Source organism: Girardinichthys multiradiatus, chromosome 2, assembly GCF_021462225.1.
Source record: "Girardinichthys multiradiatus isolate DD_20200921_A chromosome 2, DD_fGirMul_XY1, whole genome shotgun sequence".
Lineage (NCBI taxonomy): Eukaryota > Metazoa > Chordata > Actinopteri > Cyprinodontiformes > Goodeidae > Girardinichthys > Girardinichthys multiradiatus.
Genome location: NC_061795.1, coordinates 23,825,017 through 23,844,811, shown reverse-complemented (window position 1 = coordinate 23,844,811; position 19,795 = coordinate 23,825,017). Strand labels below are relative to the sequence as shown.

The 19,795-nt window shown below is 38.6% G+C and overlaps 2 protein-coding genes across 6 annotated transcripts in view; one reads left to right on the top strand and one right to left on the bottom strand.

Moving 5' to 3' along the window:
- Positions 1–469: 469 nt before the first annotated feature.
- Positions 470–16,313, top strand: sergef (secretion regulating guanine nucleotide exchange factor). Of its 2 annotated transcripts, none has more exons than XM_047387430.1 (11): positions 470–603; positions 862–1,000; positions 2,529–2,681; positions 3,750–3,844; positions 5,146–5,206; positions 5,285–5,398; positions 5,504–5,566; positions 6,381–6,539; positions 7,433–7,596; positions 9,932–9,968; positions 15,029–16,313. In XM_047387430.1, the coding sequence occupies exons 1-11, from the start codon at positions 562–564 to the stop codon at positions 15,211–15,213; spliced, it is 1,212 nt and encodes a 403-aa protein (XP_047243386.1). In that variant the 5' UTR covers positions 470–561; the 3' UTR covers positions 15,214–16,313. The 2 variants fall into 2 exon arrangements, with proteins under 2 accessions (XP_047243386.1, XP_047243377.1); XM_047387421.1 differs by having other exon boundaries at positions 5,089–5,206.
- Positions 10,469–19,795, bottom strand: part of kcnc1b (potassium voltage-gated channel, Shaw-related subfamily, member 1b) — a 22,721-nt gene continuing 13,394 nt past the window's right edge. Inside the window, exons 4-5 of one of the 4 annotated variants that reach the window (XM_047387288.1) lie at positions 19,404–19,440; positions 10,469–13,990 (exon numbers count right to left, since the gene is read on the bottom strand). In XM_047387288.1, coding sequence (XP_047243244.1) covers positions 13,942–13,990; positions 19,404–19,440 — 86 coding nt within the window. In that variant the 3' untranslated portion in view covers positions 10,469–13,941. The other 3 variants (XM_047387270.1, XM_047387296.1, XM_047387280.1) reach the window with 3 other exon arrangements.

The following is a 19,795-nucleotide window of genomic DNA, read 5'->3' as shown; positions in this document are numbered from 1 at the left end:
TTTTAATTAAAATCAAATGCTGTAGACATAATTATCTTTTCAACATTCCCACAGTATCTTCATACATTTTAAAAATCTGAAAATAGTTCAACAAAACAAGACCTATTATTATTACCCCAGGCCTTCCTCAAGATCAGTTGTCAAGACAGCCATAAGAGACAAATAATTATGAGACAATTATGTTTTATTGTTTCCCTCTAATAAGATGTCCATTGCTATCCCTGGTGTACTACATACACAACACTGACTATAAAACACCTTCCCAGTTCCCACCGGACAATCATCTGGGGTGGTTATAGATTATTGGAATAAGTGTTTGCATACTGGAACAAGGTCCACATGATTCAGTGTGTTTTCAAATTACTGTATATAACTTCAACAGCTTACACAAGTAACCGTTCATGTTCGAACAATAAATACATCTAAAACGAATGCAGTAGCATAAATAAACTCATTATGATAGTTAAACTGAACATTTGATGTCTTAAGGCGTGTATTCGGTGAATAACTGGAAGTGGCGACAGTGTCGTAAATCATGTCCGGTTTCCTGCTGGGTGATCCATGGAAACACGCTCACGCCTGACGTTTTGTTTATACGCCTGGGTAAGTTTGTTCTGCTTAGAAATAGCCGGTCTGACTTGTGTTTGTCAGGTCCTGTGCTTATGTGAAGTAAAGTGCCGTGATAATCTAAAGATTATAATTGTTTAAAACTGTTGCTAAGGTTAGCCTAACTAGCTCACAGTTTACTAGCAGCAACACCCCAAACAGAGGCTGTGTATGAATTATTTGAAGTAACTTGGCTATAAGCGTTGTTTGTCTGTTCCGTTTAATGTATTTTATATATGCGTTGTTTTGTTTTAGGGAGCCAACAGCTACGGTCAGCTGGGTCAGAGCCATGTGGAGGACCGGTGTGTACCGTGGCTCTCTGACGGCTCGGCTCTGCAGGACAGGACGGCCCGGGCTGTGGGCGGAGGAGGGGGACACTCTGTGGTTCTCACCGGTGAATGGTTGTTTTTACGGAACTTTATGTAGACAACTGACAGTACCGAGCTCTGTGAGAAGAACTCTTTAGGCGGTTATATAGAGCCCCCTGCTGGACGAATGATTGAATTGCGATTTTAAAAGAAGTTCCTAAACATCTAGAGCTTTATTGATAGAAGTTGCATGATGCCATTTATCATACAGATGACGCCCCGCAAAGCTGCTGTACTCTTATTCAGCAGTTCAGATATGACATAATACATCTCACTCTTTCTGTTTATTCTTTGACTTAATGTTTCACTTTGTTTCTCTGTGGACCTGATCAAACCACAAAAGACCTGGAACTTGTATGGGACTTTAAACCAGTAACTCGCAATTTCACTAGGACTTTGCGGCTCTTGACTTCAAAACGCTTCGACATCTTGTACCAAACAGAACGTGTGTCTTTTATGCACATTTTAAATCAACGAACATTACTTTTAGTCATTTGCTGCCAGTTTATGCAAATTACCCAGAATCTCCGGCTCAAACAAAACATGCAGTCAAGTTTCAGAACTGAAGCTTTGTCTGTAAAATACTATAAAATAATAAGTTACCTCAATGCATTTGCATAATAATTCTCTGCAACACTAAAGATTTATTGTAATTGAAACTTTATTAAGGTAAAAAATTACAACGCTGCCACGTGGGATTTTATTTCTATAATCATCAAGTCTTTACATAAGTAAGTAAAAAGTAAAATTTTATGTCTATAGCACCTTTCACAGAGTAATTAAAACACAAAACACATCAAGCAAGGTATTTCTGAATAAAAATGCCTTTAGTTGTTTCTTGAAGGTCTGTGGAGTCTGTGCAGCATAGGCACAGTGGGAGAGCGTTCCAGAGCCTTGCAGCCTCTGCCTAAAAAGGGCGGTCTCCATGGGTTTTAAAATGGGTTCGTGGTACCACCAACAACATTTGACTTGAAGACCTCAGAGTCCTAGATGGAAATAGAGGATCCAATGGGTCCAGAATGTATTTAAGGGTCTGACCACGGATTGCCGTGAAGGTTAAAACCAGAAATTTGAAATTAACCCTGTAGTGAACAGGGGGCCAGTGCAAGGAGGCCATGTTTGTCTTTATTTATTTTACATAATAAATATGCTCCTAAATACAATGCCAATTTACAATAACAATAATATAAAATAAAATGTCATTTTTTTTAAGGTGTTTCAATAACAAACTGATAAGTTGCTATAAAAAAGGACAGTTCTGGGATAGGGCTAACTGTGAAAGGAAACATCAGCACTTTCTGCTCAGTGGTGCTCGCTGGTTGTTTATTGTTGCTCTGTCTTCAGTCAAATTCAAAGTTTAGGACATCAGACTTTGATCTAAGCCTGTCTTTACTTTGGATTTGGCATGAGTGGAAAGACTTAACTAACCTGGTCCCATCTCTGTCATAACCTCAATCAAGCATCTACATTTTGAAGCACATGCTGCGTTTACTTTCACTAAACAACACAGTGCTTGTTTTTCTAAGGTTTTTCTTTTTCTTCTGTGTTGAACAGGAAGTGGAGAGGTCTTTGTGTGCGGACAGAATCACAAAGGCCAGCTGGGACTTGGTCACAATACTGATGTCTTAACTCTTCAACTCTGCCCCGTTTTAAATCACAAAGTCGCAAATGTAGCCTGCGGCTGGGATTTCACTCTTCTCCTCACTGGTGAGTAGAGAACGCTGCTTAGAAACCACATCTTAGTAACAAATGGGTATTTTAATGTTTGTTGATAGATTAGTTGACTCAAATAACTGCATGGATCATCATGTCAAATTCACAGTGGATACATTTCAGTATTATTATGCAGACCTATCGTTACAAAATAAAGCTTATTTTAACCACAGTGCATCAGTGTTTGCTTCCTCTGCTGTAATAAACTGAAAATGGATCTATGGTCAAATTAGCCTCTGTTTAGAGAATGAATCAGTCAGTATAAAAATAAACACAAGATGATAACATATTTCATCCTGACTTCACATCTCTTAAAATAAGAAGATCTCATAAGACTTTGCTACACCCTGCCTGTTGAAACTGAAGCAGAGCCTAAATCATGGGTGTTAAACATGGTCAAATCTCCATTTCCATATGTCAGTGTTATCTAACCTGGATTAGCTACTAGTTCTTTGGAAGTAATGTTGTTTTAAATGCCAACAAGACTGACACCAGGAGAAAAGGTTGACCACTTGCTTCCTTTTCCTCAACGCCTAAAACCAGCATTTATAATTTTGGTTTAGTAACTGACTCCTCTTTATAACAAATTGTTTTCTCTTTATGAATTTTTTTCATTACACTGGTAACTGGATTATATTAATCTCATCTTTCATTCCTCCAAGCTATGCAAAAATGCTGCAGCCAGACCACTAACATAATTTAGTAAACTAGCTCATAATTTTTCTTTTTTAAACAGTTTACTTTGACTCCCAGGAGATGTTTAAAATCCTCTAGAGCTCTGATTAACCAGGCTCCAGATGATCTCTTCCATCTTCATAAATAGAGAGCGGCTCATAGGCTTCAATTGCTGGCTCAGGATTTGTGTCTCATACAAGACAGAAACCTCTTTGATGCTCTGGGTCCAGGAAAATCATCCGTTCTGATTGGGTTTCGTTGATTCTGTTTTAGAAAGCAATTAAAACCTCTGTAGTGATTTCTGGCTGTCTGTCAAAATATAAATACGTTGTACTTGCTTGCTTTCTTGTTTTTATGCAGATGTTTTTTTTCTTGTAACCCTGACAGATTCTGGCCAACTGCTGGTATGTGGTTCTAATGCATTCGGACAGTTGGGTGTTGGACAGACAGTCACACACACTGCTGAGCTTCTAGCTGTTGAGGTGAGTGCATGTCAGCCATGTCTTTAATTATACAAGTGCACCTCAATGAAATAGAAGATTATTAAAAAGAGAATGTATGTCAGGATTTCACTCAAAAAGTGAAACTCATAGATTCATTACACACTGATCTTCTTATTGACAATACTCCATAGAGTCTCTGTCAGGTTCAGTTAGGTTTGTCTGTCAATCAAGCACAGTGAAATCACCACCTTGAAAGCAGGTATTGGTACGTTTTCAGCGTGGGCCAGTGCCAAGTCTAGCAGGAAAATGAAATCAGCATTTCCTTATAGCTTGTTAGGAGAGGGAAGCATGATGTGCTCCAATGTTTCCTGGTAGACAGCTGGGGTGATTTTGGACTTGATCAAAAAAAAAAAAAGTGGACCAACATCAGCAGATGACCTCGCTGCCCCGATCATCACTGCCTGTGGAAACTTCACACTGTATCTGAAACAGCCTGGATTATGTCTTTCCACTCTTTCCCCGGACACTAGGGACTCTGATTTCTGAGCAACAGTCCAGTCCTATTTCTGCTTAGCCCAGGTAAGACGCTTCTGATGTTGTCTTTGGTTCAAGAGTAGTCTGACATAGGCAGTGCAACAGTTTCACCCCATGTCCTCAACATGTCTGTGTGTAGTGGCCACACCCACCCTGTGAAACTCTCACAAAGTTATCCCTGTTTATCCCTGTTGCTTTTGTACCCTTTTCTGCCAAACGTCTTCTTTCTATTCAACTTTTTCTAAATATGCTTGGCTACAGGAATGTGAATAACCAGCTTCTTTAGCTTACCCTCCTTATTTAGGGTGTCAATAACTGTCTGCTGCATATCTGTCAAGTCAGCAGTCTTCCCCATTATTGTACAGGCTCTAACATGACCATAACATGACATTAATGTATTAAAATGTATAGAAACTGGCGGCGCAGGTGTTTAAGTGCTCGACCCTGTACGGAGGCCTTGGTCCTTGATGCAGGCTGTCGTGGCATCGAATGGCTCCTTCCCCCGCTCTCTCCACCCTATTTCCTGTCAACTTACTTTAGAAAAATTGGAAAAATAAAAACCGCTAGTGTCTAAAAAAAATACCTTATTTCCTGTGTGACAGAATTTTATGGTTTTCAGTAGCTGTAAGCAATAATCAAAACTGAATAAACGCTTGAAATCTATCACTGTGTGTAATAAATCTATGTAATGTATATCGTTTATATATTCTAATTTACTGAGATGCACCTGTATATTCTCTCTGCTTCAGAGTTTTACAAACCTCACTTCTTCAGATCCGATGAATAATTGTGCTGTTCGTTCTCAGGCTCTGAAGGAGCCAGTGGTGAGTGTAGCAGCCGGACTAAGACACTCACTTGCAGTTAGTGGTAAGGTAGCCCCATAGACTGACTGTTTTTTTGTTTTCATGTAAGAGTGAAGCCATGAATCCTGTTTTTCTGTTCAAGCCTCAGGGTCTGTGTATCAGTGGGGAACCGGTCTTTTCAGTCATGCTAAGAGAGCGCTCAGTCCCCACCCTGTTCCATCACATCTGAACTCCAAGGTTCCCTGTCTGGTACCAGGTAACATGCACTGAGCTGAAATACCAACAGTGGCAGAATAAATGACCGCTCTTTATTCTAGTGGTAATTTAAAAATGTGACACGTGTTTTTTGCCAACGCTGCAGGTCTCAGCCTGAGGAAATCACACCTTGTAACAGCAGGTTCGGCACACTGTGCGTTCTTAACAGGTAAGAAATTTGTGCTGACTAGCTTAAACAAGCTTCATGTTTTGGCTTGTCAAATACTGTCACGTTTATTTTGTTATTAATCAGACTGTAACCTGAAACCATGTCTTGTTAGTCTCAGCTGCTCTTAGGTTCCCAGGAAGGCTGTCAGGGGTCATAAAAAGTAAAAGTTTTAGCTTTAAAGGCCGATGAAATACCTGCATCTGGTGATCTGTGGGATCTGGAAGGCACAACAATAAAAACTCAGACAAATACTTGAAGCTAAAGCCATTTATGGCTTTTAAACATATTAAACGACTATTATAATCAGCCCTTTAATAACACAGAAAGAAAAGCCTTAAAAATATAATAATGGGAGCTCTCTTTCTAGTCTTTTTCTAAAAGATGTGCTGTGAGCTTTGTATTAATTGTAGTTATGAACCCTGTTTCCTTTTATTTCTTTTTTCAAAGACCAGAAGGAAGAGCATTACAATATTGTTTTCTGCAGGTCATAAAAATATTAAGTCTCTGCATTGGCTTGGGAGAGACAAAAGACATATTCTATCAATGTCCTTTATGTAACAAAATGCTGTTTTAGTTATAAAACTGATGTGTTTAAATCATAAATAACACCATGGTTCTTCACCACCCTTGGTGGGTGTAGTGCCAGAGCACTTAATTTGGCACAAGGTTTCTCTCTGTGTTTCCTCGCCTGATTTGTCAGTCATTTATAGTAAGATGTGTTGCACTTCATGCTCATATGCCTAGTCTGACCTCACATCTGTCCTGGAGTTAGTTGACAAATGACTCCGTTATTGCTCGGCCTTTGTCTTTGCAGAAGAAGGTCGATTATTCCTGTGGGGAAGCAATAAATTTGGCCAGCTGGCTACAGCTGAGCCCTTTCTGCCCTCTCCCGGTCTGCTCAATCCATCTCTGCTAAAGGGAGAGAAAGTTATAAAGGTGTGCAGCGGCTGGACGCACGTTGTGGCTCAAACAGGTACGAAGGCATAGATGCTCAGGGCGTGGCTGAGATACTTACCAGGAACAGAATAGCTTACCAACCTGCTATGTTTCAACCAGTCATTTGAAAAAAAAATAAAAAATAGGATACTCTTGTAAATATTCACTTCACAAATTAAAGTCTTATCTCATTTCTCTTCTCAGTGGATGGAAGGGATTTAATACAGCTAAACTGCAAAAATAAGCCCTTTCTTAATTATTAAACAGCAGATATCAACAAAAATGTGTTTACTTTCTAATAGCTAGCGTTGTAAGGTTGTTCTACTCCTCACTTTCAGCTATGAGATGTTTGAGGGGCTTCTTGTACTTCCAGCCTGTATTAAATCACCCAACAGCAACTCAAAAAGATCAAGATCTGAGCTTTGACTCGGCCTAGTACTTTCTATTTCTTAACTCTGAGCCAGTCTTGGGTGGATTTACTAGGATGTTTTGAGTCATTGTCATGTTGAGGGTCTAGTAGTGCTTCAGTATTATTTAATTTTTTTAATATATGTTTTAAATTTATTCTCAACCTATTTTACATGGTAGAATTTAGAGCTGATACTAAAGCATCCCTAAACCATGACATTTACACCTGCATGGTTCTCATTTTTTAAGAGGTTCTTTTCTTGGAAAGCTGTATCTGTTATGTGCCAAACATGTCCTCTGTTCTGGTGCCCAAATAATTCAATTTTAGACTAATCTGTCCCAAAAACATTCTTCCCAATTGTCCTAATTTATTCCTCACTAGAAATTGCATTTTCATTTAATTTCAGACATAAAATAAATTCAGAATATTTATTTACATTACTTTAATTCTTTAATATTGTGGAAACTTATATTAGATGTCCATGTCCAAAAATAACTGTAATGGTTCTAAACCCGTTCCAGAGAGTGGCAGAGTATTCACATGGGGCAGAGGAGATTATGGACAGCTTGGTCGACCAGCCTCAGTCAGTGGGAATGCTGAGAAGCTTTCTCCCGGTTCTGTAGTGGAGGGAATCAGGAAGGATTTCCTCCCTGTAGAAGTTGCATCCCTTAATGGAGCAACACAGGTAAGCTACAGTATGTCAGCATTCATTTTTTGGCAATGTTTCCGCCTTTTCATTGTTGAGGGTTTTCTTTTTGTATAGCGTTCCGGTAGGTAAGCTTTGAAATATCCTCAGTGGTTCAGCAGGGGGCACCAGACGACCACAGATAAAACAGTGGCAGATGTTCGTTTAATATCACGAGATACTTCATTTTGATTTTGTGCATTCTGAAAATGCATGCGATTATTTATGAATCAGAAGGGGGACAACTGCTCAGTGAGGGCTAACATCTCTCTCTCATAAGAGTAATTAGTTGTGAAGATCAGAGTTGCAGCAGTTAACCTGTGGTCTGATGGCGGCTGTATGGAAGCAAGGCTTTGTCAATGAAGTTGATGTCAGGGACGGACAAGGGTAAGTGCTGGATCATTCCCACACTGAGTACAGATTATTGCAGCTGCACTGACCCGTGTCAAATAGGAATCACCTTGTGTGTGTTTATGTGCATAATGAAAAGCAACATGAACTAGAGAAGTGGCCATTTTTTAGCAACACCTCCCCATTTTAGGCCTTTAAATACTGAAATACTGCAAACATAATAATAGGTAAGCTGCTGCGATTTATGAGACATTAAATCGTATGAGGAGGAATAAATTACAAATGATCAGTGGCTCAGGAATCAATAGGTATATTTGTTATTATGGGTTGGCTCGGGTGGAAGTTTCATCCTAAACAGCGCCCTTTCAATGCAGTTGAGCCTCTGATAAAAACAGGGGGCAGTATCAGCAGTGCAGTGTTAGTTAATTACCAGTTAAATATAAATATCTTTAACACGTTTCTTCAGCAACAGCCACTGTTGTGAATGACGTGGAGAGAAAAAGAAAAGTGTTACATCTGCAAATGTTTGGATCCTGCAGCATATCTATCCTGAAATGGAAGCATGAACTCCTCTAGCATTCCCTGTTGTGTTCTGAGAGGTTTTAGTTGGATTTTTCTGTTCCAGTTTTCTGCTTTAAAATATAAAATGTGAACCTGTTCAAGATATTTTAAGATATTTTATCATCAGGTTTTGTGGCAGACATTTCCATGTGTCCAACTTGGCACAATGGCCTCTGGATCTTTTTGTGGTTTTAGCATACACCATTCAGGGATGACATTATGACCACTTGCATATTCATGTATCGGCCTCCTTGGTGCTGCCAAAACAGACCTGGCCCATTTAGGCACAGACTCCACTGTGCTGGGTTCTTACAGTCCTATAATCTGGAAAAGTAGAGGGTCCCACTGGCTCAGTTGTAGAGCAGCAGCACCGTATGCGGAGGCTGCTGTCCTTAATGTAGCTGTCACAGGTTCAATTCCTGGCCTCTGGCCATTTACTACACGTCTGGCGCTTCTCTCTCTGATATTTCTTCTTGTCCAGCTACTAATGAGTAAATGCTACTAGTGCCACAAAAACCCAAAAAATATTATTTATTTTTATTAGTACAGAAAAAGGGAAATGGAGTTTGTATTTCCAGACTTTTCTGTCATCATTGGTTGCCTAATATTGCCTAATAGATGCAGGAATTTTTACATTGGTTTATACTTAAATGGCATTCTTTATCACTGGTTTTCCAAAATCATTGTTTGATTTGAACTGTTTGATTTTACCCATCAGTACTTTGGTTTTGGACTTCCCGGCTAAATGCACACGCATTTAAAAACAAAAGAAAAAATACTATTTCACTACTTTTTGGACAATTGAAAACTTCAGCTAACGCTGAACTGGATCTGTGGTCTTTCAACAAGACCGTGTTAAAATACAAAAAGCTGGATGAAACTTGTTGACTTTTGTAAACTTCACAAACTAAATAAAGGTGCCAAAGCTAACAACCTATGTTTTAAATTATTTATTATAGTATAATCTAAATAAGAGCTGCAGATTTCAAAATAAAATTGGTCTGACTTAATCCAGATGCCAAAAATGCAGTGAAATAAAAACAGGAAGCCAGTGTCAGCATTGTGATCATGATCTGTGGAACCCACAGAGAACATTACAATTCAAGCAGGTCACTATGAATTTTTTGTTCTTAAATGTACAGAACATTAAGAAAAAAATCCAGAAATTTGGGTGTGAAAAATGAGGAATTTTGAAGTTCGGCCTTTAGGTACGTCAAATCAACTCAAATTCTTACGTTAGCCATTTTTTTCCAGATTCCAACATCCATTTTAAGGACAAAATGTTCACTAGCTGCCTAATATTTCCCACTCTGTAGCAGCTGGCATGATGAAGAGTTTATTGGTGTTATCTGCTCCTGTCAGTGGTTTTAATATTTTGCCCAGTCTGTATATTTTGAATGTGTTTCTCTTTTTTTCTCTACAGATTGTATGTGGATCTGAACACAACCTTGCCATTGTAGGTGAGTGTGTTCTCCTGCCTTTTTCTGATATGCTTGCTTTGTAAAATATTTTTCACAACTATTCTAGAATGATTTAAGGAGAAGATTTATTATAGCATAGTGGGAGGACATCTATGCAGTAAAATGTTTCTTTAAACATTGCTGTTTCCATCCACCACCCTTTGGCTTAACTGGTGTGTGTTAGAAAAGTGGGAAAACTGTCAGGGCCTTCTCACATGCAGTGACTAAATAGATGCTGTTCTTAGACAGTGGTATTAAACCCTCATTGAGAAGAAGTCAGGTAAAGCAGGGCAAACCTTTGAACATGATTACAGCCTCAAAAACCGCTAAGCTCTCCAAATACCACCGCAATGATGTTATGTCTAACACACCAGAGCAACAAAAGTAAGACCTTTCCCATTTTTCCTACTTATTGATGTATTGATTTGCAATCAACATCGCATTACCAGTGTTTGCAATCTCACAATCGCCAAGCACTGCCTGGACACTGTTTGGTAGGATATTATATTTCAAGCGTTTGGCAATCACGCTCGGCGAATCCATGATGAATTGTGTCACTTCGATGAACTCCATCTGTGCTTAATACCCATACATGGTGTAGATCTCTATTGGATGAGATGCTAAAAGTCATGAAGAGGGTTAGGGACCATTGTGTGATGGTAAAGAAAGAAAAAGTGTCAGGAAAATGTCAGTTAATGGTAATCCATATTGTAATTGCAATTTTCAGAAACTGCATCATAGGTAAATGCCTTCCAGCTATCATGAAGACCTAGTTGAAGGTTGCATAAGTCTTGAACACTTCTTGCTTAAAGGATCACCGAATACCAAGCAAACAGTCATGAATCTTTCTCTGTCCTGCAGCACTTAAAAACAAAACTGTAAAATAACTCTGGGTTTTTTGTCCATAATTTTGCACCTTTTGGTTACTAGCAGGTCCTATAGGTACCTTACTGGTGCTGCACATGGGTCCACTGGCACTTGTTCCTTGTTTATGATCTACTTCAGTTTCTACAGTGGCTTCCAAATTATTCCTCACTGCGCTTCTCTTTGAAGTAGTTTCCATTTGGAGTCAGGACCATGATTTTATTGACCCACTCATCTTTTCTAGTTGTCTCCGTTCAGATTACCATAGTTAAATGGCTTGGTGTTAAATTGGTTAATACGTGATATCAAAAGGAATTTCAGTATTCTGCTGAACTACAGCTAGTACTGCCAAAGGGAGCACCCGAGATATACAACTATAAGTATTTTAAAACAATTGCTACTTATTAAACTTAAAAATGCAGAGAATTTTTAGCTGCTTCTGGTAACCCCAGCTGTATCTTATACATCTCAGTGACATATCAGTTTCCAGGAAACTTTGGCTCTGCCAAAGCAGGAAAAATAAGAATTCAACATGTCAAATTGTTTTTCTCAGTAATTAACTTTCTTATTTGGATACTGACATGAAATGTACACCAAATATTGGCAACAACTCAAGAAATGCACACATGCAAAAAGAAAATCGAAGCATTAAGTCCATAAATCAAGTTCTGTGTAATAAAGTGGAATCACACAAGGAACACATGAAAAGAAGCAGCAAAAAGCGATAGAAAGCAGAAGAAGTCACTAAAATCTATCAGTTGGAAAGCCAACCTGCTCCCCCTCAGTTCTAACTGAACCAGCGAATTTATTTGGTTCAGTCCAAGCATACTGATGGCTGATAATGCTGCTAGAATGTTCCAGCTAATTAACTGACTGGAATACAAGAGAAAATCAAAACGAACCACAACTGAAAACAGTTGGTGTGGAAGAATGGGACAAAACCAAACATGAACAATGCAGCATCATGTTCAAATCCGTTACCAGCAAAGGCTTTTCTGCTTAGTACTTAATACATTTCAGTAGGTGTGTTCAATACTAATACCCTGTGTCATTCCTCAGTATTTCACCTGGATTAAGTTATAGCCTTTTTTTGTTTTGATGTCTCTGAATATGTGGATTCTTTGAGATGTTGGCAACATCTGGTAGTTAAAAAGAAAAATATTGTCACGTTTATTTTCGACGCTGTAGAACCAGTGTTGTGGAGAGGTTCTTCCAGACACCATCCTTCATTCTGTAAAAGATCTGAATTAAGATGTGTAGCCCTACTGCAAATATTATTTTGTGTCTGAATGACTAAAAGCCAGCACTTTAACAGATTTACGAAGCCATTAATGTTAGGTATCTCATGTCAGAAGAGAGCTTTATTGGTTTCTGTGGCTGAAACACGAGACGTCTCTGCTGAGCTGACATGACTACATAAAGGATAATGTAGACACAACGGTGAGCAGAACCTTTTTTTCATCCCGTCCGTCCTACGGTATTAAAGAATTAGTAAGAGGTCTATCTTATACATTAGAGTTAAACAGCGGTGTGAAAAAGTAATCCTGGTGAAGCAGCAGAGATGTTTTGGGGTCAGCTCTTTCCTTCGTGGCCTTTCAACAAGAACTAATTACAGCACGGATAGATGGATATCATCGAGGGAATTACCCAGACAAGCTTAACTGGAGCTATATTAACCACACAAACATTTACAGGCAAATGTTATGAGAGCAATTTCCTTAATCCCACATAAGTAAAGTTGAACAGTACAATCACAAACAACCTCTTAAAAAAAAGAGACCTCGATGTCCAAATGATATGTAAAATTTTCTTTCATTTAAAAAGAGGACTGTGGACCACCGATCAACAGTCCAGTCCTATTTCTCCATAGCCCAGGAAAGACGTTTCTGATGCTATCTTTGGTTCAGGAGTGACTTAACACAAGGAATAAGACAGTTATAACCTGTGTCCTGGATACATCTGTGTGTGAAGCTCTGACTCCAGCTGCAGTCCATAACTTGTGAATCTCCCCCAAACTCTTGAACGGGCTTTGCTTCACATTCCTCTTAAGGCTATGGTCATCTCTGTTGCTGGTGCTCCTTTCTCTACCGCTATCTTTCCTTCAGACAAACGATTTTTATACATGAATACAGCTCAGCCAGCTTCTTTAGCCATGACGTTTTGTGGCTTACCCTACTTGTGTAGGGTGTCAAGAACTGTCTCCTGGAAAATCAAGGACTGTCTCCTGGAAAACTGACAAAGCTAATTGTGTAAGCGGTAATATGGTCATAATATATGTTTCATATGTGTCATAAATTCCGGTTTTTCTGGCTATATATAATGTTTTACTTTCTCAGAAACTGAATCTTGTATATTAAGCTGTAATCCTCTACATTAGCAGAAATAAACACATAAAATATGAATTTATTAAATTTCACATTTTGAATTGACTTGTTTGTATAAATTAACTTTTCAATGATATTCTAATTTATTTAGATGCAAATGTATTGTACATCCATCACAGATCTCTCCTACTTTACTTTACTCCCTAAGAAACATTTTGGCTGTAAAATCTTTCACATAAAATTTTGAACACTGACCCAGTTTTTTACATCAGCATGAATAAAAATACCACAGAGGAACACAGAAATCCAACTACAAGGTTCCATTAGAGAGGAGACTTGAACATTGCTGGTGTTGCTGCAAGCATCTACGCAACCAGCCGTCAGTTTTCTGATCAGGTGTAAAAAATAACAAGTATGGACGTTCCACAATTATTAACCAATGTGAGAAAGGTCTGCTCTGTACTTTCTGAAGTTCTTTTAGAGGGATGTGAAAGCATGGCATGTAGAAGAAGGGCTCGTGTGTAGCTCCGATTCTTCGTGATCTCTTCCTTCCTTTTTTTTTTTTTTTTTTTCCTCCTACTGTCTTGAGCGTGGTGGCAGGAGCAATGAAATAGCAAAACAGGATTGGAAGCACAGACCTCAGTGCTGCTATTTCTGGTGCCGAAGTAGGTCAGGCGGAAGAGAATAGAGAGCATTGCACGCTGTTTAGATCTGTTGCCTGCTCAAGCCCATGCCCATTTGCACCTGAGCGAGAGGTCGTCAAGTATGAAATTCGTCATCGTTGGTCAGAGGTTGGCGATAGGCCAAAGACTCTGTGGGCACAGCTCTTCCAATCTGAGGAAAAATGTCAATGTGATTACCTAAACTTAACAAGACTACTTAAGGACAAACATCTTAGACTAGATATTATTTAATTTGACCCTTTTTAGACTCATGCAAGTTTGGCTAAAAAAAAGTGCAGCTGTGGTGCTGTGTCACTGTTAAACTTTTAAACAGTCAAAAATGAAAACCAGTGGCCAGATACGTTCACTTGGAATTGGCTCATGGTTTGATTTGCTTATACATTTTTTTTCCCTTCTTATGTTACACAGAATACTGTTCAGGCACTTTGTTGCCATGGAAACACTGACTGTCCTCTCGTCAGTGAGTCCATGAATTAAGCACCAAAATGAAGCTTTCTCTTCCTTCGTGTGACACTTCAACACATGAAGTCCACTAACACATTATTTTCAATGAACACGGTAACAATAAAACATGCTAAATACACTCTACTTATCTGTCCATGCAGATGTCTTAAAGACACTTCTACAAGTGCTTTTGTAGCCATTATTGGCAGAGCATTACGCTGACATTATCTGCTGGTGTGATATCCTGGTCTGTTAACTGGTCGAGGAATATGCGTCTGTTAGGAAAAATTCAAATCAGATTCTGCAAACACAGAAAGACAAAGATGCCACTCGACGGAACAAATGGAAAACACAGCATGAAAAGCACACAAAAACTGTAGCGAACGGCAAGCGCTGCAAGACGTTCTGCCCTTGAGAAAGCAAGCTCGCTTCTGTTGCCACGACAACGGAGCCTATTAGGTAACTGTGTTGCCATGGCACGTGTCTCCTCGGTGATGCAGACCTGACCACACCCACTGACATGCTCTCCAGCTGTGAAGAGCAAGGGAGGCTTTAATTACTAGTCGAGAGTCAGTGTTTGGAGATCAGAGAAGCTCTGTGTGTATGATTGTGTGATGTGTGTTTCTCTTTGTGTACCCAGCCTTTTTTTTTTTTTTTTTCCATTATTCCCTGTAGGTGTCTAATTTGAGCCTTTTCCCTCTAGGTCCCCCTATCACTGACCAAAGACCTCTCTCCTTTTTTCCAGGGGGGTGCCTCCTGTCGTGGGGCTGGAATGAGCACGGGATGTGTGGGGACGGTTCACAGGCCGATGTCTTTCATCCTCAGCTCGTTTCTGATCTTAGACCTGTTCTCATTGGCTGTGGTGCTGGACATTCAATGGCAGTGTGTGGTGTGACAACGGGTTTAATGCAGAACTCTGACTCTACTTGAGAAGCACCGGAGCACAAGCAAAGTTGTTTTTCACTGAACACAAGATTTTACCTTTTAAAAGCCCACCTCAGCTACTTGAAAAGGTCACATTTCAAACTGGTGTAATTAAACACAGCTGTATGCTGTGAGGAAGAGGCCATTATTTCTCAGGCCAGCTTGTGACATTCATGGGTCTTATAGGGGAATTGGCAGTGGCTGGTAAAAGTCTGTCACGTTGAAGTTACGGTAAATGGTGAAGGGAGTTGACTGTTGTGGTGCTAAAGCATAATCCTACCATGTAAGGGCATCTATCTCTGTGATCTTGTTACAGTGTTTTACAGATGGCTGTCTCATTCAGGTTTTAGTTTTTCTTAAAACAATCATTAGTTTAACAATCTCAATCTTAAGCCTTAAAAAGTCTAAAAAAAAAAAACATCTAGATTTTCCATACTAGGTTTTAACCTGCTTTTAGTTGCATCCTAAACATCATACATTGTTGTAGGTTTGGCTGAGAAATTTGGGTGTTACCACCCTTTGACAAAACCACAAGGCCTGAAATCCACTGTCAATAACTGTAACTAAACTGGGTGCACTCAGAAATATGTTCGTGAAATTAAAAATTTTCAACCTAAGTTATTAAATGAGTTACGCATTAGTTATTAAATGTATAAGCCAACAACATGTAATTTGATAGTAGTTTCAAATCCACCAGAAAATAAAAGAATTACCTGATCACCACTATATATTGCATTTATAGATTAGAAATGGTGGGATTTTTGTTGTTGTTTTTTTTTACCATTAATGGATTGTATGATTAGGGGAAAAATATCTTTTTAGTACTTTGTCTGCTAGTCAAGGAAATATTGGCCGATTCCAGTCTGTGGTGAATTGATTGGTGCAACCCGTTGAAGAAATCAGTCTTTGCAATTTGTCCCCCCAAAAATCTAAGTGTTTGATTTCAAATTTGTCATACAGTTTATTTTTTCTTTACCCTAGGCTTTTGAATTATGTTGTTTTTTATCTGAATCTTTCATCATCTGTTTATTGATTTGCATTAGTTGCTATTTTTTTCCCTCACCTGGTTTAAAACAATAAATAAATAAACACTCACTGAAAACTGATAATTTCTGTGTTTTTTATTTATCACTAATTTTTTTGTACAAGTCTGAACTGTGTTCGTCAAAAAAAAAAACACACAAAACAAAAATCCCTTAACAAGAAACCAATAAAAATGACCACTGAACACCTCACTGAGATAAGTAGCCACAAAATTCACGGTGCTCAAAACAAACACTCTAAAGTCTCACTAAATAGCACACAGTTGCCTTATTGTCATGTTTATTCTGTTCACAATAACCACTGCTCTCTTTATTTTATTTTTCTTGAGGTTGTTGAACATTGACCAGCATACTGTTGCCCCTGCTTATTTGTGGCAGATTCAGTTGACTGCACGCAGATCTTAAGAGGTTGTTGGCAGTGTATTTGCAGTTGTTTGGTAAAAAGTTGGTCCCTTTTCACAAACGTTTACACACAAACAATAAATCTGTCCTTGGTGCTCAAATGATGGTCCTTTTGAGCTGTTTTTTGGTTGTTTTTTTTAAGAGGCATGCTTGTTGTTCGACTTTAGAGGCTGATCCATAGAGGGGTCCATGTTGTGTCTATTATTTTGAGCGCTAAACCTATGCTTGTTTTCAATGGTTGATGGCTGTTAAATTAAAATGTGCATTAGGTAATCTTGTACTGTAATTCCCCTAAATGAGGAGAAGAATTTGCATATGAGAGGCACTTGTCCAGTCTGATAACAGTTTGTCCTTTGTTGGTATTGCATATCTGTATGCACATATGTGTACAGGAAACAATAATAATTCTACATGATTGTCAATTAAATCACAGCTACCGCTACTTGACCTTAACATAATGTCTGGACTATGTAATGGTATAGTTATACATTTTATACAGTGCCTTGTAAAAGTGTTCACACTCCTTAAACGTATTCATATGATGCCATGTTACCACCACAAACTTGGTTTTCTTTCTGAGATTCTTTTGAAAGAAAGTTATCAATTAATTACGGAATAAAAGAAATTCGATCATGTGTTGTAATGTACTTTACAAATAAAAACTTTAAGTGTGATGTGAATTTGTATTATCTTTAATCTGATACCCCTAAATAAAATTCAGTGCATCAAATAGTCTTCTACAGCAGATAAATTAGAAACAAGAGTTAACTTGTGATTTAATTGCAGTATAAATAGAGCTGTCCTTTAAAGTATACAGAGATTTATTAGATAACATTAGTGAACAAACATCAATATGAAGGCTAAAGAACACGCCAGAAAGTTCAGGGATAAAGTAATAGAGAAGTTTAAAGCAGAGTTATGTTATAAAACACGGCGAGCAAAGTCCAGGCTATTATCTGAAACCGGCAAAAGTATGGCACAACTGCAAACTGGCTGCTCTGCTGACAGGCCAAGGAGGAGAGCATAAATCAGAGAAGCAGCCATAAAGCCCATGGTAACTCTAGGTGAGCTGTAGACATCTAAAGCTCAAGCGGAAGAATGTCTTGGCATAACAGCAATTAAGTGCTGTCCAAAAATCTGGCCTTTATTGATGAGTGGCAAGAAAAAATCCATTGTTGAAGCTATGTGGTGGACTAGACTAGACTTGTATCAAGCTACACCATGAACTAAAAAAGGTACGGCTTTAAAACTACTTACATTGTCTTACAGTTTGGAGAGTTTTTAATTATATGTCAAAGTATCAGAGTCACCAGTGTTTTCTCTGGCTGTGTGAGGCATAAAGCTGTGCTGCCCCTCCCGCACCTGTTGCTGCGCACTGTCCCTACACTTTTCCGTCCCTTACAAGAAAGACAAATACAGCCTTTACTCCCATTAAGGTAAAACTCTTTTAAGACTACTGTTAATAAGTTGTGAGCAGCATGTCTGTTAAGTAGCTGGCTAGCTAGGCTGGCTGTCCATGCCTGCAGTCCAGCTAATATCAGTCTGTTATACTAGTGCTTTTCAGTAAGGAGCAGGATGACAAAAAGGTAAACATTTCAAACAATGAGTACTTGAAAACAGCTGCTAAATTTGTACATACTGACTAAATGTACTGAGATTTAGTTAGTATTTATTCTGTATGAAAATCAAAACAGATATAAATAAATAAAAGAGGGTATTCTTAAAGCAGTACTAATTGTTAAATCACTAATGCAACAATAGAAATAATTATTTTTTTGTTTTAAATAAAGTCATTTCCATCATGTACATTTTTGATTACTGTAAAAGTGCAGTATTTTTCCTCAAAATTATAATACAGTGATAATCTCATACACAGCAAACACTGGAAAAAAAAAAAAAGTTGTGTGATCAGGTGAGACCAGAATCACATGCGCCATGTGTTAGAATGGTCCAGTCAAAGTCTGGACATACTTTGTGTCGGTCTGTCACACAGAATTCCAATGAGGTACACTAACGAGTTCAAAGGGTATGAGTACTTTTTCAAGGCACTGCATATGGGTTTGTCTTTGTCTTTCAAAGTACAACTAAAATATTTACGGTCTGAAGTATTTTCGACTCTTTGCCTCAAAGCTTGCAATCTTAATGCCTTATTTTATCAAGGTTAGAATGGTGGTTTCTTGTATATACTATCTCTTTGATGCCTGAAAATATATCGAAGGAATGTTAAAAGTTTACTGGTGCAAAACAGTGCAAAAACCCTACAAAGATGTGACCATGACAGTGCAAGGTTCACGATTTGTTTTCAACTGTTAAGTCTGGCTGACATAACAACTGATTAGTTTGTTTTTTCTCCTGATGTGGGTACGACTTAAATCATGTTTTTTTTTTTCTCTTTCAACAGAAGCAGCACACAGATATTTGATGGTCACTCAAAAAACATCGGAACACACAAATTCAGCACACACAAAGAAAGCGTATTTACAGCACTGGCACACAGCGAAAAATAGGCACACAAATTACAACACAGTAACCAGTCACAGATACTGAGCTACATAAGGCTTGACAACAAAACTTCCTCAGTGCTACATCTAGGCTGAGTTTGTGATGTACAGGTTGTCACTGTCACACCCATTTAAAAATACAAAGTTATACACACATAAAAAAACGCTACAGCACTATCAAGTGGGTGGTGGGTCATTATGGGTCATACACATAGTGGTTGGTACACCATGGTTCATAACACAAACTGACTCTGTTGGTTGTCTGCTCCGGTGCTGTCGTTGGTTCTCTATAAACATATAAAAAAACAGTAATAAAAATAAATTATTACACAAATTTATGTAAAATGGTGGAAATGATGGCGATGATGGAGGGTAAAGAGAATGTGCTCTGTTAGTCCCTTATGGTAAACGATTGGTTTACCATGTGCTCCCATGCTTCAGCCAAGACGTCAGACACCAAAAAGGACCGTCTGAGTGCAGAGGTTGGACTCTGGAGTCGGTTAATAATGAACATGCCCAATCATGCGGCGTTTTGCAGCTTGATGTAGAGTAGTTCAGTCATTGTCATGCGTTCAGGTACTTTTCATCATGCTCTCACAGTCACCCCGTTTTTTTTGTCCTTTTTATTTATTAATTTCAAGC

Excerpts from the sequence above, each read along its gene's own strand:
- sergef (XM_047387421.1), top strand. The coding sequence starts at position 562 with ATGGAAACACGCTCACGCCTGACGTTTTGTTTATACGCCTGG. Across the intron at positions 3,845-5,088 it reads CTGAGCTTCTAGCTGTTGAG|AGTTTTACAAACCTCACTTC; the intron begins GTGAGTGCATGT and ends TCTCTGCTTCAG. Across the intron at positions 5,567-6,380 it reads ACACTGTGCGTTCTTAACAG|AAGAAGGTCGATTATTCCTG; the intron begins GTAAGAAATTTG and ends TTGTCTTTGCAG.